We start from the raw sequence: 23459 nt of genomic DNA, 5'->3' as shown, positions 1-23459 counted from the left end.
ATTGGAGAGAGGGAAGTGGAGCTGTTTAATTTCAAAAATTGCTAACAGGCTCCTGGAATATTCTCTTGAGAATTGGTTCAAAACCTATTCAAGATTCTGATCAGAAATCTTCATAAGATCAGCTATATGGTGCGCCCCGTATAGCCCAAAAAGGTGACCACATACATCTGAGTAGTTGCATTCAAATTTGAATCAACTCACTCAGATTTTCTCCCAACTGACTGAATCTTCTGGAGCTGATTTTGATGAGCAAATCTTGCTCACCAACAGCCCAAATCAGCGGCATATATAGCCTTGGATTATGTCCAAAAGATTCTCTCATGATACTAGTGATTTGTTCCAACAAGATCTCATCTTATCCTTTTGTTATGAAACAACCTTTCATAGGCAATTCAAATTCGAATTCAAATATTTGAATTCAAACATTCAAATATTCAAATTCAAATGTTCAAACATTCAAATTCAAAATTCAAATTCAAATTTCAAATTTCAAAATTCAAATTTCAAAATTCGAATTCAAAATTCAAAATTCAAAATTCAAATTTCAAATTTCCAATTTCAAATTTCAAATTCAAAATTCGAATTTCGAAATTCAAATTCAAAATTCAAAATTTCAAAATTCAAATTTCGAATTCCAAAATTCAAAATTTAAATGTTTGATAATTAATTTAACTAATTAAATTAATTAGTAATGTCTTGGACTATCCAAGCCCATTACAATGATCCATGCGCCCTCCACCCCTTTAGGTGGAGTTCCAAACAACTTCTTGGGCTAATAACTATTATTAGGCCCAATATCTTTAATGCTAGAGCATCTAGACAATTAGGTGTTTGTGTGTGACCCATTAGGTCCAACTTAGCCACTGACATAAATGGGCTTGGGCCCAATAATAAGCCCACAACCCATCTAATGACAACACAGAGCACTAGCAATGCTTTGTTTCCCCAGAACTAGTTAGATTAATGATTTGATCATCCTATTAAACATATTTGGTTGCCGTATGTTTGTCCCTTCGTCTCGGTTACCTTCCCATAAAACCTAGGGTAAGGAAACGCATCAACCCTTGCGGTTTAGGGTTAGCTTTATATGAAATAAGGAGTCCTCAATTTACTGACTCTAAAGGCGGATCATCTTATGATCTCTTTTACTATGCATAGATTCCCGAGTCACTGTAAATGTCATCCTGATTTCTTCGGTTTAAGGATAACCTAATCTCTCACAGAGATTTGACGAATTCCTTCAGCTTATCACCTTAGCCCTGTGCCCTATCACGACAAGCCCAAGAGCATACCTATGAGTCTCCATGTTTCAGGCAGACGAGGTATACAGTCAAAGCATGCCTTCTAGAACACAGTCTAAGTGATAACTTTTGGTCTAAGGAAAGACATACCCAAATATGAAGAGACTACTCTAATGATACTATCTGTGAGATCTCCTCATAGAGTCTCTTTGTGGGTCCGTTCAGTGCGAGCTATACCCTTATAGGTCCACCCACGACTTTAGCTAAGACATCTCCATATCTGTAGCACATGAGGTCTATACCTTGTATCCATATACAAGTAGATAAGTCGTGCTAGTCTTACCCGAGATTACTGACCCCATTCTCAGTATCTCTAGACTAGGAACATAATATTAGGAATAAGCATCCGGTATTCTTGAATCCTCATGATCGTGATCTCATCACAGATATTCAAGAGATACATATTTTATTCCACGGGGTTTATCAAGTTATTCATAATATATTAACATTAATATCGAGACCGAATTATGAAACAAGATAAAGAGTGCTTTTATTTATTTGCGACAATATTAAAAAGGTCTACATCTATGTCCTTATTTAATCATAAGATTGTCTCTAGGACACCCAAATACTAACAAGGTGGAGGTAGAGGTGGAGGTGGTGGCGGAGGAAACTGGTCAACAGCAGAACCAACCCTCATCTCCTCCAACATGACCCTCATTATAGTCATGTTCACCAGGCGGTTCGCCTCCAATACATCCTCAGTGGCTTTCCTATTCGCCTCTCTGATGGCGTCCAACATAGCCTGGTTTGCCATTATCATGGCCTCCTGGTCAGCTAGTCTAGCCGCCTGCATTTCAGCCAATACAGTCAGGACAGGATCAGGTTGATCCCCGCTAGTGTCTCGGTTCCTCCGAGGTAGTACTATGACTCTGCACCAGTTACACAAAGAGTGAGTTGATCAGGCCCACACAATGTGGTCACATATGCATCATCATAACAAAACCCAATGGAGAGAACACACATACACGACTCACAACAAAACATCCTAAGTTATTGCAATACATACATGCTTTTCCCTAGAAAGTCCTCTGATACCATAAAATGTAACACCCCATATATCTCCGGTTTGTTATCATATCATCGTATTAAGCCACGCTTAATTTAAAAATACGGAATATCTTTTTCTTTTCAATTATGACGTCATTATCATTAGCCAAGTTGAATTACTTAATTCATTTCATAAAACATCGCCTGTATGTAAATTGCAAAAGACAACTAACTGAAATACCTCATAACATAGATGTGAGTATCTAAGTCACGGATCTACAACACGTAGTCCGAACAATATCCTGGTACATTATTAATTACAACTAGAAACAACTAAGCATAAAGTCAAGTCAAAGTGGTATGGACAATCCTCATGCTCACCCAAATAAGGAAACAAATCCCCACAGCAGTCTCAACAATATTATCATGAAGCTAAAAGCATAAGAGGTAACAGTCAATATCCAGCATCCAACATAAGTAGCATAACAGCATATAATCAGCTAAGCCCCGGCCTCCTGCCGCTAGAGGTCTCAACCCCCGCATTACCTGAACCTGAAATATGTGCCCCAAACATGGGGTGAGATCTCTAAAAAGAAATCTCAGTAAGACAAGGAGTCCTCAAGGATCTTCCACCCCAAGCTCACTTACACGAGCAATATAAGTTCAAAAGCATTTAACAGTATAAGTTCCAAAACTATGCAGTGCAACAGATACTCATGCCATGTGTGTTTTAACTATTCTACTGGCCAGAGAAATGCAGGAATACGTCTATTACCTACAGTTAGTACAAGTAACATCGCTTGCACCTCACCCACAACCTCACCCTCTTGTATATACCACATACTCAGGCTTACCCTATAGGTGGAACACCACATGCATATCATAAAAGCACTCGCATATAACAGCTCAACAGTATTCCAACAAATCAATATATCATGAAAACAATATCATGCATATAACCATACCCCCATGGGACATGGTGGAACCAACAATGGCTAAGCCGAAGACACGAAAGCTTACCTTGCAAGCTAACAATTCAAGCCAAGAGTCCAACCAATCTCAAAGCTCAAACACAACAGAATCACAATCTGTTTTGGACCAACAATCATATCAAAATCATACTCAACAGGTATAAGACACAAGGACAACGTCTTTCCTTTACATTTCGTGTCTTAAGGCTTCTCACAAAGCCACAAGCCCTTAATCACTTAGATTCTGACTTAACTAATTAATACAGAAGCTCAACTTAACCAGTCTAGGGTCCACAAACCCTAAACATCATTCTGTATGAACAATGCAGCTACTGTTCTTCAAAAACCCAAAATATCCGGATATTTGTCAGGGGCATATCCAGATATCAATATCTGGATATTTCTCTGTCAATATCCGGATATTCAGAACCCCATATCCGGATATCAATATCCGGATATTTCCAACCCAATATCCGGATATTTCGCGACAGAACTCAGATTCTGCAATTTCGCGAGTTATCAAGCCAAAGGTCCAACTTTTACCGATTACAGAAGCCTAAACATGCATTTCTAGGTGTGTGTAAGCTTACCCGACCTCAAGTTGTTAACTTTAGTTCGTTACATGCATGAAGGTTCTAATTTTAACCAAGGAAACACATGGTCAAGGTAGATGAAGCTTACCAACAGCTCAAAACAGATAAAAGAATGCTCTTGGAGCTCACACTTCAGCTCCTAGGGTACTGGCTTCAAGGTGAACGAAAATGGACCAATAAAGCTTGGTTCTTTCACACCAACAAGGCTTCTAAAGTCATGACAAGGCTCCCTCAACAAAGCTTATGAACTCATCCCCATAACTCAACAAAACAGAGATGAAACAACCCAGAAAACTGACCTCCACACTCACCATACACTCAACTAAGTGTTTCCAAGGATTAGCTAGAGAAAATCAAGGAAAGGTGGCAACTTGGTGGCTTTTCTCAAAGGCAAGAAGGCAAGGAAGAGGAGGAGGCTGATCAGCAGCTCCAACTCACGTAGAAACAAAGGGAAAATACCGTAGGATCATGTGTCATTAGCTATATATAGCTGCTTAAGTTCTAAACGCACAGTATTAGCATTAATAGCTATGCTTAGAATCTTAATCCCAAACTTTGAAATCTGATCCTACTCATTTTTCTGAGATTTAACATATTTTTATTTTATTTTTCGCAGCACCTTTCCGGGACACACTTTTCCATAGCCAGTATCAGTTCTGGCATCAGTTCTCATTATTTTCACCTGAAACTTGTTTTACAAGTCTTATATAATAGTCTAGGAATATTCATGCACTTATTATAATATTCTGGGATACTTCATCGGTACGCATTTATACCGAGTAGCAGAACCGGTATCTGCATTTTTCGTAGAAAAGCGGCTTTCAGCATTATTACTCACTTACTATAATAATTATCTAAGACTCATAATAATTATTAGGGTCAATTATGGAATTATTTTCTAATTTCACATAATTAATTAATTAACTTCCTTAATTAACGGTATGGGTTCTTACAATTGGAGTTTTGATTGTGTGGTCACAAGAATTATAAACGAGAATATCTAAAAGATAACAATATTTAAGAGACAACAGTATGGATGGATAAAACAATTTCTAACACACGGAACAGATCCATTGTTCCATTCTTAAATGGTTATACTCTTGACTCTAGACTTAACCCTTCTGAATTTGTTCAGGTCTTTTCACTGCCAACTCTGATTCCTCAGCTCATGGACTAGAATGGCTCACAAATTTCCATATTCCTATGGTTCTCTTGACTCCAACAGTTACTAAGTTCAGAACCTTCAGAGAATGAGGTGGTTCCTTATTCCTAAGGTAACCAGTAGTGTTGCTTTCATAACTTTACTTTCCTCCTACGATTAAGTTGTCTGAAATCCCTTCCTTAAGGAAGTTCCTTTCTCACTTGATTTCAATTTTCATTGATACACAAAGAATAAAGCACAGAAATATAAAAGCTTCAATGCAAAAGTTTTGAATATAGTTCTTTAAGAGTTTCACAGTTTTTCCATTCCCAAAATAACTTAGCCCATGGCTGAAAACATAAACATAATTATTCCAAACTGAAGTCCCATAGACCCGAGATTCAGTTTAGAGATAACGAATGGAAGAGAAGAGAAATAACATCTATTAATACGAAACAAGTTAGGTTACAAGGAAATAAAATTGAGAAGTATGGTTGCTGCTCGTGAGGAGTCTCAAATGGTGGAAAGAGAATGGGGGAAGCGTTGTTGTCACTTAACTATTGTTAAAACTATACAACAGAAAAATAGAAAATGAAACTATCCTAAGTGATCTCTCCTTAAGGAATTCGATGCTTTCTTCGTGTTGGAACGTCATATTTATAGGCCAGAAGAGTGGATGGAAAAACTAGTAATTCTACTTGAGTTGTTTCTTGACTGCATGAGGAGGCAGTGTGAATAGTGCTCTTTTGTGAAGCAAGTTGCTGGATAGGACAACTTATTGTTGAGATTTGCCTTTTCTGCTGAATTCCCCATGCTTGCTTTTTCTCTCACCCAATGGTAACTCTTTATTCTCTGCTGTACACGTTTCTTCCTGCTTGATTGTTGTACTTCTTTCTACTTTTTGGAAGCTTCTTTTCAACATTTCCTGCAAAGTGGTCAGAAAGATAGGGTTAGTGGAGCATGTGTATTAATGAGTCAATCTATTCCCCTTTTCTTGCATTCTCAACTGATGACATCATCATCCGTTCCTTTCTGGTGCTTTTGTTACTAAGATATAGAAATGTGTTTTTAAAGCAAAAAATGGTCACCAGATGAAGGAACAGAAGGAATTTTTCCATCAAAATGAGCTTAGATGGGATGAATTTTCGTCCCATCAGATATCTTCGCGAAAATGCAAAACTGCATGTTGTCGCGAAATATCCGAATATGAATATCCGGATATGGGCTGAAGGATATCCGAATATGTGATATCCGGATAATGGCCCAGGGATATCCGGATATTCTGGGATTTTCGTATTTTGTGTTGTTTTGTCCAAACAGAACCGAGTATGATGAATTAGGATCCTTTAATGGTTAATGTGAGCCTCTGTAATAATTTAACTAAGTCAGAACCCAAGTGGGTGAATGCTTGAGGCTTTGGAAAGAGCCTCCAGTAGCGAAACAAAAAAGAAATAATGTTCTTTTAATCTGAAAAGCTAGGATATGTTTATTAATAGTACGAATGTTATGAAAACATATCTGTGACCTTGCTAGACACTGTTATTACTTGTGACCCTTTGGACACCGAGTCGTTGAGGGAGGGTTTAGCTTGACAAGTAAGCTTCTGGTTCTCGGATTTATCCTCTATTTGTTCCACTGACCTCCATGGGAGGGTGGTTTATGTGCATGGTATGCTTTTATGAAAATGATATATGCATTGTTATTTATTTGAAATATGTGGATATGCCTGTTGATGGAATGTATGGATGTGATGTTGGGTACTTACACGATCAGGCAGCAACCCTGGTGTGTAAAGCATGAGGCAGCGACCCTCATGTTTAGGTAGGTTGCAGACGAGCGTAATGTCTATCCTGTTCTTTGGCTAGTTGAACTGCACTTACATACATCACATGAGATATGTACTATGGTACATGATTTTCTAAGAATTAAGATATAGTTCTCTATTATACTGCTTTAACATGAACATGCATTTTATTTATTATTTTGAACTTACTATAAACATGTAAGTGAGCTTGGGGAGCGAAAGAGTCCTCGAGGACCTCTTGTCTTACTGAGATTTCTGTTAGAGATCTCACCTCGTGTGGAGCACATTTTCAGGTATAGGTGTTCCTGAGGCTGAGACTCTAGTGGCAGGAGGCTGGAGTTGAGCTAATATTATGCATGTTTCTTTGTTATCGTTTTAGATATGATTCTGCGTTGTGTTTATATATGGCTATTATACCTGAGACAAGATATAACACTGTTATTTTTTTTAGGAGCATGGGGGTTGTTCATGCCACATTTGAATAATTTGTGTTTATTGCATACTTGAGTTTTATAAGCTGTATCAGGATATTGTCTGTTTTACATGTTGTAGTTCCATGACTTGATACTATATTTATGAAATGAGGTTATTCAGTGTAATTCTTTATTGCAAATTACATACAGGCCGTTTTTTGGAAAAGAATAAGTAAATTCACTTGGTTAACATTAAAGATTCATAATTTGAAATTTTAGCTTCCACATTTATAATGAGCTGCACTTAATACCATTTGTATGTTAATACACCAGGTGCACATGGGGTGTTACAACTTGTTAGGCATGAATTGCTTCCTCACATTCCTTGTCATGATAATTTCATGATTCAACGGTTATAATTTTCTTAACTATCACAAAATTCACAAACTGTCCCACTTAACTCTCAATTTCACATAACATGAGAATTAAGGTTGTTATATGGTTCAACAAATATAATAAAGGATATAGATGTTATTATTTCCGCGTTTTGCAATACATAAGGAAAAAAAGTTATTCACTTATACGAGTTTAATTGTGAATTAATATGATTAGCTTTCGCGTTTATTTGACTAATTAGTTGCACTTAATACCATAATGTATGTTAAGAAACTGGCTTGAGACGGGGTGTTACAATGTGCGAGGCTAAACTATTGTTTTCATTAATGGTAAATATGTAATTATTGATTGATCCTACAATATTAAAGTTTGAACAATAAAAAACACCAAAAATCTCTCAATCCTTTGGGTTGCTTTCCTAACCCCACCCCCCCGTCTTCCTTGTCTTCCCTATAGTGATTTGCCACTGTTTTCGGCTAAAAACCATTGCTTCATGTTGATTGCGGCAGCACCAGACGAGCCCCCCCCCCCGTCTTCCTTGTCTTCCCTATAGTGATTTGCCACTGTTTTCGGCTAAAAACCATTGCTTCATGTTGATTGCGGCAGCACCAGACGAGTGATGTAAGTCATTCTCACTTACTGGCAACTCTAACATGGATTTGCCACTGTTACCGGCTAAAAACCATTGCTTCTTGTTGATTGCGGCAGCACCAGACGAGTGATGTAAGTCATTCTCACTTACTGACAACTCTAACATGGCAACAAAGGACTCTAACATAGGCTTTCTCATTGTAAACAAGCTCAAGAAACTTATTTTAAATTGCGTTGTATTTGAGGGTAAATCATTCTTGTTCAACTTTTATTCCTAAAATTTGTTTTCAACTTAAGAGTAGTTCGCACCCTTATATATCAATGAGCTTCCCATCACCTATGTTGCATCGACATCGACACAAGACACGATACGATACGATTCGACACTCCGATATATTAATTCTAAAAAATATTATATTTCGACACGTTAGAACACATTTTGATATTAAATAATATTTTTAATTTGTGTAGTGTATATTATATTTAATATTTAATAATTTAATAAAAAAATTAAAGCTAAACTTATAATACCCATCAATTTTGTAAAGAAATATAAGATATCACAAATATGTATATTAAACTTAATAAAATGGTAATCGTAATCCAACGAACATAATAATTGAAACTAAAAACGCAATGCAACGCAACCTTTGGTCCCTTTTTTGAGGCTCTGCAATGCGTGTTGGATTGTTGGAATGTCAGGAAGTGTCGAACATGACACGTTAGATTTTTTGAAGCGTCGGTGCATCATAACCCACAATTTCAAAAATCTTCACCTATATGGAAAATATAAAAAATTAAAAATTAAAGGAGACAAAAATTAAGCTAAAAAATGTTTAGATATATGAAAACTATAACTAATTGAATATAAATTAAAAGTAAAAAAATATTAATTTTATAAAGAAGATATACATAATTAATTTAAAAAAATCAATTTAAAATAAAAAAACCAGTAATAACATGTTATTCTAAAAAAAATACAGTTGAAAAAAATTCAGAAAATGAATTTAAGAAGAAAAAGTTTACTAATCAAATGAATCTTCTCTTTTTTCATTCTAAAAATATATTTTAGAACAAATTTACCAAACAAGTTATAAGCTATGTTGCACCGACACCGACAGAGGATACGACACTCCGACACGTTAATTCTAAAAAATGTTAAATTTTGACACGTTATGACACTTTTTGATATTATATATTATTTTTAATTTATGTAGTGTATATTATATTTAATATTCAATAATTTAACAAAAAAATAAAGTTAAACTTATAATACACATCAATTTTGTAAAGAAACATAAGATATTCAAAATGTTTATATTATACTCAATAAAATAGTAATCGTAATCTAACGAATCTAATAGTTTGAGCTCAGCAACATAAACTCTGACCATTTTTTAGTCTTTGCAATGAGTATTAGAGTGTCGAAAAGTGTCGGATACGACACGTCAAGGATTTTGAAGTGTCGGTGCTTCATAGGTTATAAGTTCCTAATGTTTGGAGTCATGATTTAATTTTGTTCCAATTGTTTGACTTGTGTCAATTTTGTCCTAAAAGTTGCTAAATCATTTCAATGTCATCGTTTCTTTCTTCTTTTTTTATATTTTCTTTTTTTGGTAAATATGTTATCGTTTCTATTATCAGCATTTATTGTACTACCCAAAATACGTGAATCCGAGATAGCTAATGAGTATCACATGAAGATTGTACATTTCATTAATCTGACCTAATCTATTAATTTAATAATATAGATCTGCCTTTACCTATATTTTAATATCTATAGACATGACCTAGATACGTTAACTTGTTTAAGACTTCAAGAATTAAAAAATAATTAAAATAATGTTATTTTACTATAAAAAATTATTTAAATAATAATTTTATTTAAAATAAATAATAAATTATAAACTATCCCATATATTTTATTTATTTTTTGGTGTAGATCCTATAGACTTTTTTTTTTTTTTTAATATCCTATAGACTTAGTTAAACCTTGTCAAAGAATTGGAAAAGAAAGCCTATAAACTAATTTCTAAACAAACCGACATGAAAATAAATTTTCTCATATTTAATCAACATGATCATATCATTTGAGAGAATCCTAACCATACCAAAAAAATCAACGATGATAATTTTATAACTACCTATCTCCATATTTTTTTTCTTCCTTTATCATCATTAATCTACCTTTATATAATTATAACTTCCCAACATAATATGATTATGTTTAATTAACACACGTTAGAAAATCCACTCACACCTATTCCAAAATACAATGTCCAAATTCTCTTTATATGATAAAATTTAAAAAATATTTCCAAAACTGAATGTGTAAGTGTGTAACGCATTTCTCCCTCAAAAACCCATTCCTTGGCTCCTCAACAATATGCTATTCAACAAAAAGGAAATAAATGCTTGATAAGAACCTTTTTAACATTCTCTCCTTGACATTTTCTTCAGAGTTTCCCAGCCATGAAATACTCTCTCCTCTCTTTCTTTCTTTCTTTTCTCGAAGTTTACAAAAAAATTGAACTGGACTAATCCATACTCTTTCTTTATCACTTGAGCAAGCTCAGCAGGATTTCACTTCCCATTTCCTTTTCTTCACGGGACTAGCTATTTGTTGAAACAAAAATTACCATCACGAAAGAGTGGACCGGAATCATTGGCTGTACTATATGCTGTAATGCGAGTTGGCATATAACCTATTTGGGCTTGGACCAATGATTGAGGTTCGAACCCCTCCTAGCGTCTCTAGGTGGAAGCCGTGAAGGAAGCACTGGAGGAACCTCTTGAAGGGGTCCAAGCATAAATGAGCAATCCCATGATCAGAATGATGGCCCCTGCAAGAAAACCTGTTGGAAGAGAAGAGGCAACACCAACGTACGGCAATGGCAGCGTAAACACATAGATAGATATTGGGACTGCCACAAAAGCCATATTGAATCAGTTGGGTTTAACTCAATGTCCAATAGCATGCATTTAAATACACTATAAATTCTTTTAAAATGGAAGAAAAAACTTTACTATTTCAGTAAATTCCCACTCAAAAATTTCAGATAATATTGCAAGGTGTCATGATCTCCAGTAACATATTTTCATATTTTTATTAACAATAGACAAGGACAATAGCCTATCAACCCAAGAACCCTTGAGCAAAATGACAAATCGTAACCCCCACAAGAAAATACAATACTCACCAATGTAACAACCAATGTTATTAAATCTGGCCTGGTTATTGACGGAGTCGAGGTACTAGGTCATTGGTTTAATCAGTGGATCACTCGACTCGGTAAGTATATATAAATCTATAATTTATATTAAAAAAACTATAAATATACTTAAATACCTGTAAAAAAAGATACCAATTTCAAATATTTTAATATGAAAAATAATAAATTACATATCATTGTCTAACAAAAGATCAATCAAACATATAATATTTGTGATAATGGTGTTTCAGGTTCAGTAAACGACATCTCTAACTATAAATCAAATCAAAATTTTCTGCATATTGCATAATCAAAATAATATTAGTATTGTAGGTACATAATCTATGTAAGTTAAAAAGCTACAAATGACTCAAATATTTCAAAAAAAAATAAACCATTTGTGTTTGAGAGTGAAAAAAAAGGAAGACATCAATTCATGAGAACAAACTAATTTATTTATTTATTTATTTTTTACAAACCAGGCTAGGTCACCGGTTGAACCGACCGAGTCACCGGTTTTCAAACGGCCGGGTCACACCGGTTCTATAACATGGCCAGTCCAATATAAAAACCGGATCGGTTACATGACCGATTTCCAGGTTGACCTGGCTGCGTCGATCCGGTTTTTATAACATGGCTAACAACTATCCATTGATATGATCAAATTCATACCATTATAGTGAAAGTCTTTGATAAGTCTAATAGTTCAAATAACCATTGACTAAAACTTGATATTAACTCTGGTAATGAAGGCAATGAATAGTCTAATTAATGAACTAACTAAAAGACCTAAACCTATTGCATTAATTAAAAATTATTTTACAAAAATTCCCAATACAGCTAATAAATGATATTCTAATGTGAATGAAAAGGACAGTAATACAGAAAAGCAAACTATTTCAATTTCCTCTTCCTATTTGAGATTATTTAGGCTAGTTTCTAATTTGTAGACCGGTCAGACTAGACCATATTATGTGAAATGGCAGCCAAAATAGCTAAGGTAAAATGATAGCTGTGAGCCAACCTATTATATTTTACTAACTAGATCTATTCTTTGTAGTCGTTAGATGAAGAAAAAGTAACTACGAATAGTCGTCAGATCTATTCCCTAAGTTTATATGCTCAAAAGCAAACCAGGCTTATATAATGCTTCTCTTTTAGAACTTTATTTTACATCTAGTGACAGATAGAAGAGTAGTTAATAGAGCTGATTTTTGGGTACCTTTTAAGCATAGATTAACCATACCTTCTGACTTTAGTCAATATTTCCGAAATTGCAAATATTTTTCCCATGATTTCCTAATCGTAATGGGTTACAGCTGTTCTTCATTTTCCTCCACTGAGACTTTACTATCCACTGTTCACTTTCACAGACGAATTCAAAAGCTCCCCACCCTCTCTTCTTGAAAACCCTAAATAATACTATCTCTTGCCCATATTATTTTTTAAAGAAAATACCCATTATTACCAAAATAAATAAAATAAAGAAAATGCCCCCTGACTGTACTGTCCCGAAACTCTAATCTTAAAAACCCCAGAAAGAAAAAAAGAAACAATTCCCTGATAACCGGTTTTAAAAAAACAAGAGAAAAAAAATTCAAGTGTTGTCTGCAGTACAGCAACTAATCCTGAATGTTCCAAACCTAACATCAATCTTCCTAACCCCAAACACATTCTGCATCAGCAACTCTTAGAGATTACATGAATACTTCCCTCATTAATATAGATATAATTCTAGTGAAACACATCACATACCTGAAAATGTGGAAGCTAGACAAGAGACAACAGCTGAAGAGATCTTGAGGAGATGAAGCAATGAGATATTGAAGCCCATGTTGACAATAATAAACAGCAAGGGCAACAGGGGGGCTCCATCACATCCTGGAAACCAAATCTAATGCAAAATTACTCTCTGCAATTTTTTTATTGCAAGAATTAAAAAAAAAATAAAAAAAATTAGAATTTCATACCAACTCATCCAAGAGCAGATTAGAATATCCATCTTAAACTTCACAGATAAAAGTAATATTTTAATTAGCTACCACTGCCAGCATTCAAGTTTTTGTAATGATGAAAACCAAAAGCGGAGCTCCTTATCATATATGTCACTCCTTTTACATGTTCCATGTTCTTTATCAAATTGGACTTGACACAAGCAGTCTGTTACTGTCCCTAATAACTGTAAGGTGTTATGGGAATAATAGCGTGTGGTTGGTTATGGGAATAATATTCACTTTTTCTGTTATGGGTGTGTTTTGTGAGGTGAGGAAGGGTAGGGAATGGTTGCAAGGTATAGGGAATATCTTGGGACTTTGGGCATTGGGAGAGTTGATGTGCCTCTGGCAGATGTAGTTTTCCAAGCTGAAAATGATGAGAATTAAGTCATAAAAGAGCATTTTATATACATATTTGCTTATTATATTGTGCGTAATTTCTATCTTCTTTGTTAGAACTGATCAATCTAATAGTTGATGGTAGTTTGAGGGTTGGGACCCTAGATAGGATTATTGGGATTTTGATTTTGAAAGGGAGTAGGATAACAATTTGTATGCGTGCTAGGAATAGACGTATATTTGGTTGCAGATGTTTTAGTTATCGTGTTCATTGCTTAATTCCATGAGGGATTGCTAAGGGATTGCGGTTCCAATTGGGGTTAAAGGGTTAGATTGCCAAGGGATTGGAATTTAACTAATTATTTTTAGATGATAAATTATCTGAGTATTTATGTAAATGAGTACTGTAAATCAATCCAGCGTAAGAAGTGGGGATCATTTGGTAAGTGTACTCTAGCTACAATGCTTTCTCATATTTTTACAAATCAATCTCTATTTTTATTTTTCATCACAAAAACCCTAAAAATACGTTTTTATTTTTAGTTCTTATCTTTAATCAATTCAACAATATTTCTCATACCTATTTGAATTCCTTCCATCTTAAAAGGACAATTATTTGATATTCGATCACAATCCCTGTGGAGACGATACTTTTTTATCATTATATTACTTGTGCGATCGGTACACTTGCCGGGTAGCATCAAGTTTTTGGCGCCGTTGCCGGGGATTGGCGTTTCTTATATCGTATAATCTTGATCCTTAAGATTGGATTTTGTGAATATTTTTCTTTTTCTTTTATTTATTTTATTTTTTTAAAAAAAGTGCTACTAATCTCTTTTCTGAGTTGTATGCGAGGCAAAGCTGCAGAATTTCCATTTGATTCGGAGATTACAAAGACTGAAAGGAGAAACAAAAAACTCGCTCGGAAGAAGCTTGCATTCAACGAGTTAGAGACTCTGCCTGAAGAACCACAAATCATGGCAGGAAATAATGATGCAGACAATCCATTCATGGATACTATTCTTACTCCAGCTTTCAATAGGCCGAACTCGAGCATTGTTCATCCGATAATTGGTAACAATTGTTAGATATGATTAGATATGATTAGATATGATTGGATTACTTCCTATCTGTAAATATTCTGATTGTATTAGGTATGGGCCTTTCACTTAAGCCCATTAGGGTCTCTATATATTGTAACGCTCTGAATTAGATCAATACACAACATATTATTTTATATTCAATTTGGTATCAGAGCTCTTTTGTTCTAGGGACCCTCGCTTCCGCTTAGAAACCTTGTTTTCGCTTTAAAACCTAATCATATCTAATTGTTTTCCGCTTAGAAACCTTGTTTTCGCTTTAAACCCTCTTTTGTTCTAAGTGTTTTCCACAGGTGAAGCACTTTCCCATCCAGGGTGGCGCCAAGCGATGCTTGATGAGATGACTGCACTTCATTCCAATGGCACTTGGGACCTTGTTTCTGTTTCTCCAGAGAAGTCTATAGTTGGTTGTCACTGGATGTTTACTGTAAAAGTTGGACCTGATGGCCATGTTGATCGACTCAAGGCACGCCTAGTTGCAAAGGGTTTTACTCAAATATTCGGCATTGATTATAGCGATACATTCTCTCCGGTCGCTAAGATGGTACGTCAGTTCGCCTATTTCTTGCTCTTGCTGTTGTTCGTCACTAGCCACTCCTTCAACTTGACATCAAAAATGCCTTTCTTCGTGGTGATTTACAAGAAGTTTACATAGAGCAACCACCTGGTTTTGTTGCTCAGGGGGAGTCTGGGAAGGTGTGTCGTCTTCGAAAATCCTATATATGGTCTCAAGCAGTCTCCTCGAGCATGGTTCAGTCGCTTCAGTTTTGCTGTTCAGGCCTTTGGCTTAATCTACAGTAAAGTTGACCATTCTGTATTTTATAGGATTACATCTCCTGATAAGTGCATCTATTTGTTAGTCTATGTTGACGACATCATTCTCACCGGAAGTGATCAAGACGGATTTCGTCAGTTAAAACAACATTTATTCAGTGCATTTCAAACAAAGGACCTTGGGAAGCTGCGTTACTTCTTGGGAATTAAGGTGGCGCAATCTAGACAGGGCATTTTTATCTGTCAAAGGAAGTATGCCTTGGATATCCTAGAAGAAACTGGTATGTTGGGGAGTAAACCAGTTGATACACCAATGGATCCTAATGTCAAGTTATTGCCCGGACAAGGGGAGCCGTTATCTGATCCTGGACGTTATCGGAGGCTAATTGGGAAGCTCAATTATCTTACTGTGACTAGGCCAGATATTTCTTTCGCTGTTAGTACGGCTCGTCAGTTCCTTGATTCCCCTTGTGATTCACATTGGGATGCTGCTGTGAGGATCCTCCGATACATCAAAGGAGCACCAGGAAAAGGTTTGTTGTATTCAGATCAGGGAAATACAGAAATTCGTGGTTATTCAGATGCTGATTGGGCAGGATCACCCTCGGACAGGCGCTCTACTTTCGGTTATTGTGTCTTCTTTGGAGGAAACTTAATTTCGTGGAAGAGCAAGAAACAACCTGTTGTTGCTCGATCTAGTCCAGAAGCTAAGTATCGTGCAATGACAAACACTACCTGTGAGTTAATCTGGTTAAAGCAGTTGATTCAGGAGCTTCATCTTTGTGAACAGAAACAACCCATGACACTCATCTGTGATAATCAAGCTGCGCTACATATATCCTCTAATCCTGTATTTCATGAGAGAACCAAACATATAGAGATTGATTGTCACTTCATTCGAAAAAAGATTCAGTCAGGAGAAATCAAGACAGCTTTCGTCAACTCTTCTGATCAACTAGCAGATGTCTTCACTAAAGCTCTTAGAGGTCCTCGGGTAGAATACATTTGTACAAGCTTGGTGCTCACAATATATACGCACCAGCTTGAGGGGGAGTGTTAGAATATATTAGATATGATTAGATATGATTGGATTACTTCCTATCTGTAAATATTCTGATTGTATTAGGTCTGGGCCTTTCACTTAAGCCCATTAGGGTCTCTATATATTGTAACTCTCTGAATTAGATCAATACACAACATATTATTTTATATTCAATTACAATAATTGGGAGCTTAAGTCTTCCACTATTCAATTGGTGGAGAGAGCCCAGTTTGGAGGAGAGGAGAATGAAGATCCTCATAGATTCATAGACAGATTTCTTATGGTATGTGACACAACTAAACATCCTCAGGTGTCCAATGATGCAATCCGGTTGCGATTATTTCCTTTTGATGTTAAGGGAAAAGCTCTCAGTTGGTTGGAAAGACAGCCTGCACTTAGCATTCCTACATGGGATGATTTATCTCAGAAGTTCTTTGCTGAGTTCTTCTCGATGGAGAGATACAATCAGATGGTGAATGATATCACCAATTTCACTCAATCAGAGGGTGAAACTATGTGTGGAGCTCGGAACAGATTCAAGGATTTAATGAGGAGATGTCCTCATTATAACTTGACTGCTGGCAACCAAGTGAGAATCTTCTTCAACGGTTGTAAACCTGACATTCAAATGGTGTTGAATGGTGCAGCGGGTAGTACTATTAAATCTTTGAGAGCAAATGAGACTCTCGAGCTGATTGAGAGAATGGCCGCCAATGAAAATGAAGGGTTGTCATCTAAGCTTAAGAGAGGTATTCTTCAGTTGGAAGGTAAAGATGTTGTGTTGGCTGAAAATAAGCTATTATCTCAGCAAATGGCAAATCTGACTTCGAGGCTTGATAAGATGCAACTTTCTGGTGTTCAAGCTAAAGTTGTTGCGGTTGTGTGTGAATACTGCCAGGACAATCATGAGTCTAATGAATGTCCTTCTTTGCTGTCTTCTGATCCTCCTCAACAAATGCAGGTGAATGGCATTTGGTATGATCAAAGACCTCCGCCGCAAAATATTCCAAGAAATCAGAATTTTTCTTCTGGAAGTAATAATTTTCAGAGGAGGGTGCAGGGAACTGGTCTTGATTTCAAGTCTAACAATTATTTGCAGCCCCCACTAATCCAGTCTAAGGAACCTTCTGATTTGGAGAAGCTGGTAGGACAAATGGCTCATCATTCTAGTGCTTTTATGGAGGAGACTAGAGCCAATACCAAAAACACATGCATCTATCAGAAATTTGGAGAATCAAATTAGCCAACTGGCTAAGCAAATTACTGATAGAACTCTAGGTACTTTTCCTAGTAACACAGTTACTAATCCGAAGGAAGATTGTTTGGCCATTACAACTAGAAGTGGCAAAGTACTTTCATCTCCTGAAGTTGAGAAAAGACTTGATGAGGCGGGTGAGCCTGAAAAGGAAATTGAAAAACCTGCTGAAGTAGTGAAGCCAACTGAAAAAGAAATTGAAAAAGGAAAGAATGTGACTGCTGAAAAGAAGCATGAATTAAGTCCTGAGTATATGAGAGCTATGGCACCCTATCTTGAAAGATTCAAGCAGGATGCCTGATGGGACGTAAATTCGTTCCCATCTAAGCCCATTTTGATGGCAAAATACCAAACGTTCTCTCATCTGATGAGCAACTTCAGCATGAAAATCACTTGTTTTACACATTTGTAACAAAAACACAGTGGGGGAACGGATAGTAACGTATTCCTTTAAAATATATTAAAAGGGGAACGGACTAAGACGCATTTAATGCACCTGCTCCATTCATTTAATGCTTCTGTACACTTTGCAGGTAACGTAGAGTTAAAGACTTCTAAAAAGCAAGGCGGTGCACCAACTGAGCAGCTGGAAACATGAAGAGCAGAAAATCAAGAGTTCTCATTGGCTGAAAACAAAAGCAAAGCATGGGAAGGTCTGCAAACAACAACTAATCATCACCAAATCCTGTTCCATCCAGCAATTCACGCAAGCTTCACACTCTGCTGCCACAGTCCCGTCCCCTCATTCAAGCAACTAGCTCCAAAGGAATTACAGTCTTGCCACTCCTCTTCCAGCTATAAATAGGACCACCCTCACACAAAAATATCATCGAATCCTGGAGGGTTTGCAATCCGAAAGGAAGAGATCACTTAGTAGTAGTTAGTAACTTAGTTTAATTTTAAGTTGTAACTGTAGTTAAATGACAACCCCTCTTTTCTTCTCTGTAAACAACCATCAAGACTCCTCACGAGCAAATACCCATCTTTCTCCATTTTCTGTTTTTTTTTTGTAAACTGTCTTTTAAATTAATATAAGTGTTTTTCTCTTCGTTCCAATCGTTATCTCTTGACTGAATCTCGGGTCTATGTGATCTCAGTTGAGAATAATTATGTTTAAACTATCAGCCATGAGCTGAACTATCTGTGGAACGGGTAAACTATGAAACTCTTAAAGAACTGTTTTCAAAACTTTGACCGAAGCTTTTTGTATTTCTTTGGCTAAGTAAGCTATATTCATTGTGCGCCAATGGAAATTGGGTACATACTGAGAAAGGAACTTCCATAAGGAAGGAATTTCAGACAGCTTAGCCATTGGGGGAAGGTAGATGTCATGGCAAAAACGCTACTGGTCACCTTAGGAATAAGGGGCCAACTCGTCCATTTTAAGGTTCTGAACTAAGTACCTGTTGGAGTCAAGGGAGCCATAGGAATATGGAAACTTGTGAGCCATCTAAACCATGAGCTGAGGAATCAGAGTTGGCAGGCAAAGAAACTGGGACAAAACCAAAAGGTGCTAAGTCTTGAGCAGAGAAAACAACCTCTTTAAGAGTGAAGCAGTGAATCTGTTCCTTCTGTTAAACTATTTTAACCACCAACCTGTTGTCTCTTGATCATAGTTATTTCTGTTTTAGTAGTTTTTATTTTATTTTACTTAGTACTTATAAAACTCCAATGATTATTATCTCACCTTCTTCTAAACAGGAAGGATCGCATACATAACACAGCGAGCAACTGTTTGCCATCAGATTGAAACTACTGTTCCTGAGGAACGTTGTCAAGACAGTAGGGAACGTTTGACCAGACAGTTCATTTACTAACTTTTCTTCTCATTTTCATTCTTTGTAAACAGTGATAAAACAATAATTAACACTCTATCCTCGTGGGAACGATAATTTGGGCATTAATATTCCCTTTATTACTTGATGCGTGCACTTGCGCACTTGGGTTGGAACTAAGGGACGAATCTGTGTTCTGCAAGAACAGAGGAACGACCCCTATTAGAACTTATATTTTTCCACCATCAGCAAACCACCCAACAATGCCCAGAAGCAGCAATATGCCAGGTTCCTTGATATTTTCAAAAAGCTTCACATTAATATTCCAGTAGCTGAAGCCTTAGCTAATATGCCAAGTTTATGAAGGACCTTTTATCAAGAAAACACAAGTTGTAAGAATGTCAGACAGTAACACTCACTGAGGAGTGTAGTGCCATAATACAGAAGTTTCCTCCCAAGCTTCGTGATCCAGGGAACTTCAACATTCCAATTGCTATTGGAAACACTAATGTCGGCATAGCCTTGTGTGATCTTGGGGCGAGTATAAATCTGATGCCATTATCTGTTTGTAGATCTCTGGGAATTTCTGAATTGAAGCCAACTATGGTCTCTCTTCAACTTGCTGATAGATCTTTGAGGAGGCCGAGTGGTATTGTTGAAGATGTTCTTGTTAAAGTGGACAAGTTCATCTTCCTAGCAGATTTTGTGGTATTGGACATGGAAGAGGGAACTAAAATGCCTCTTTTACTGAGTAGACCTTTCTTGGCCACTGCTCAAGCCATGATTGATGTTGAAAACGGGAAGCTTGAGTTAAGGATGAATGATGAGACCATTACCATCAACGTCTTTGACTCTATGAAACTGTAAAGAACCTTGGGATACACCACCCCAAAAGCTAGCTCAAAGGGTGGGAGTGCCCAAGGCCTTATAAACTCCACATTAGTTGCACATACAACCAATGTGGGACTATATATCTCAACACGCCCCCTCACACGAGAGCCCTTTGGACTTGAAGCGTGGACAATGCAACATGCCCATCCTACCTGTGCTAAGAAACTCCACTAGAGAAAGTGGGGGACGGCGAGGCTCTGATACCATGTAAAGAACCTTGGGATCCTGACTTGAGATTAAAGAATAATTGTATATTGAATAATCACATGGTGTATTACAATGTACAAGAGCTCTCTATTTAAAGAGACTAAAAGACCTAATAGGTTGAGCTCATACGATGTGGGACTATATATATACTGAACTATTTTACAACTATTCTGACACTCCCCCTCAAGCTGGAGCATATATATTGTAAGCATCCAGCTTGCCACAAATATATTCAACCCGAGGACCCCTAAGAGCTTTAGTGAAGACATCCGCGAGTTGATCATTGGAGTTGACAAATTCCGTTTTGATTTCTCCTGACTGAATCTTTTCGCGAATGAAATGACAATCGATCTCTATATGTTTGGTTCTCTCATGAAATACAGGATTAGAGGATATATGTAGTGCAGCTTGATTATCACAAATGAGAGTCATGGGTTTCTTCTGTTCACAAAGATGGAGCTCCCGAATCAACTGCTTTAACCAGATTAGCTCGCAGGTAGCAACTCCCATTGCACGATACTCGGCCTCTGCACTAGATCGGGAAACAACAATTTGTTTCATATTTTTCCAAGAAATCAAGTTTCCTCCAAAGAAAACACAATAGCCTGAAGTAGAGCGCCTATCCGAGGGTGATCCTGCCCAATCGGCATCTGAATAACCACAAATTTCTGTATTTCCCTGATCTGAATATAATAAACCTTTCCCTGGTGCTCCTTTGATGTAACGAAGGATCCTAACAGCAGCATCCCAATGAGAATCACACGGAGAATCAAGAAACTGACTAGCGACACTTACAGCAAAAGAAATGTCCGGCCTAGTCACAGTGAGATAATTGAGCTTCCCAATCAACCTCCGATAACGTCCAGGATCAGATAATGGTTCTCCTTGTCCGGGTAGTAATTTGATAGTAGGATCCATGGGTGTGTCAACTGGCTTACACACCAACATACCAGTCTCTTCTAGGATATCCAAGGCATACTTCCTTTGACAGATAGAAATGCCCTGTCTAGATTGTGCTACCTCAATTCCCAAGAAGTAACGCAGCTTCCCGAGGTCCTTTGTCTGAAATTGACTGAATAAATATTGTTTTAACTGACAAATTCCAGCTTGATCACTCCCGGTGAGGATGATGTCATCAACATACACTAACAAATAGATGCACTTATCAGGAGATGTGATCCTATAAAACACAGAGTGGTCAACTTTACTGCGAATAATTAAGCCAAACTCCTGAACAGCAGAACTGAAGCGACTGAACCATGCCCGAGGAGACTGCTTGAGACCATATAAGGATTTGCGAAGACGACACACCTTCCTAGACTCCCCCCGAGCAACAAAACCCGGTGGTTGCTCCATATAAACTTCTTTTTGTAAATCACCATGAACAAAGGCATTTTTGATGTCAAGTTGAAGGAGTGGCCAGTGACGAATAGCAGCAAGAGCAAGAAATAGGCGAACTAACGCCATCTTAGCAACCGGAGAGAATGTATCGCTATAATCAAGGCCGAATATTTGAGTAAAACCCTTTGCAACTAGGCGGGCCTTGAGTCGATCAATATGGCCATCAGGTCCAACTTTCACAGTAAACACCCAGCGACAACCAACTGTAGACTTCTCTGGAGGAGCAGAAACAAGGTCCCAAGTGCCATTGGAATGAAGTGCAGTCATCTCATCAAGCATCGCTTGGCGCCACCCTGGATGGGAAAGTGCTTCACCTGTAGTCTTAGGAATAGAAATAGAAGAAAGACTAGAAACAAAGGTGAAATGAGGTGAAGAAAGACGGTCATAGCTCAAAAAAGTATAAAGAGGATAAAGGTTACGAGTAGTACGTGTACCTTTTCTTTGAGCAATGGGAAGAGTCTCTGGTGAAGGATCCGGAGAGGAAGAAGCAACAGCAGTAGGCGATGCGTCAGCAAGAGTCGAGTCGACAGGAGGCACAGTTTTGCGACGCTGATAAGTGAGAAGTGGACGGTCCTCAGGTATAGAAGCAATAGGTTGCTCAATTGGAATAGAAGCACCTGCAGCTGGCAAAGACAAGTCAAGAAAAAGGACAGGAAGAACATGATCAACCTGTGACAACTGAGATGGAATAGAATTAAAGGGTTGTTGATCAAGAAAAGTGACATCAGCGGAAACTAAGTAACGCTTAAGATCGGGAGAATAACAACGATAACCCTTTTGAAGACGAGAATAACCAAGAAAGATACACTGAAAGGCTTTGGATGTTAACTTATCCTTACCAGGAGTGAGATCATGAACAAAACAAGTACAACCAAAGACATGTGGAGTTAGAGGATAAAGAGGAACATCTGGAAGAAAAAGGTTATGAGGAATGTCATTGTTGAGCACAGATGAGGGCATGCGATTGAGATGAGAAAACAAGAGATGAGTACAGCATCTGCCCAGAAGTGAAGGGGCACCTGCATATGAAGAAGAAGGGTACGTGCAGTTTCAATGAGATGTCTGTTTTTACGTTCAGCCACCCCATTTTGTTGTGGAGTGTGAGGACAAGTAGTTTGATGTAAAGTACCTTGTGTGGCCAAGAAATTAGAAAAATCAATAGAAACATATTCCTTAGCATTATCACTACGTAGAATACGAATAGAAACACCAAATTGAGTATGAATCTCAGTATAAAACTTTTTATAAATGGAAAATAACTCAGAACGA

At 37.1% G+C, this 23459-nt stretch overlaps 1 protein-coding gene and 1 non-coding gene across 7 annotated transcripts in view; both read right to left on the bottom strand.

Annotated features, from left to right (window-relative positions):
- Positions 1 to 10462: 10462 nt before the first annotated feature.
- Positions 10463 to 23459, bottom strand: part of LOC133306321 (protein CLT1, chloroplastic-like) — a 40565-nt gene continuing 27568 nt past the window's right edge. For 2 of the 6 annotated variants that reach the window (XM_061506629.1, XM_061506626.1), the window contains exon 9: positions 13228 to 13324. Coding sequence is in view for 3 of the 6 variants with exons in the window: in XM_061506626.1 (XP_061362610.1) it covers positions 13287 to 13324 (38 nt within the window). In the remaining 3 variants the exon portion in view is untranslated. Of the gene's footprint in view, positions 11125 to 13167; positions 13325 to 23459 lie in introns of those variants that run through there. The other 4 variants (XM_061506630.1, XM_061506627.1, XM_061506625.1 and 1 more) reach the window with 3 other exon arrangements.
- LOC133306339 (small nucleolar RNA R71) lies at positions 17129 to 17234 on the bottom strand. Its single transcript, XR_009750874.1, has one exon. It is a non-coding gene; the product is annotated as a small nucleolar RNA R71 (small nucleolar RNA).

The sequence above is a fragment of the Gastrolobium bilobum genome, unplaced genomic scaffold (genome assembly GCF_033153095.1).
Source record: "Gastrolobium bilobum isolate Gb01-03AN ecotype WA unplaced genomic scaffold, APGP_CSIRO_Gbil_v1 utg10035, whole genome shotgun sequence".
Classification (NCBI taxonomy): domain Eukaryota; kingdom Viridiplantae; phylum Streptophyta; class Magnoliopsida; order Fabales; family Fabaceae; genus Gastrolobium; species Gastrolobium bilobum.
This window is presented reverse-complemented; position numbering and strand designations above follow the sequence as displayed.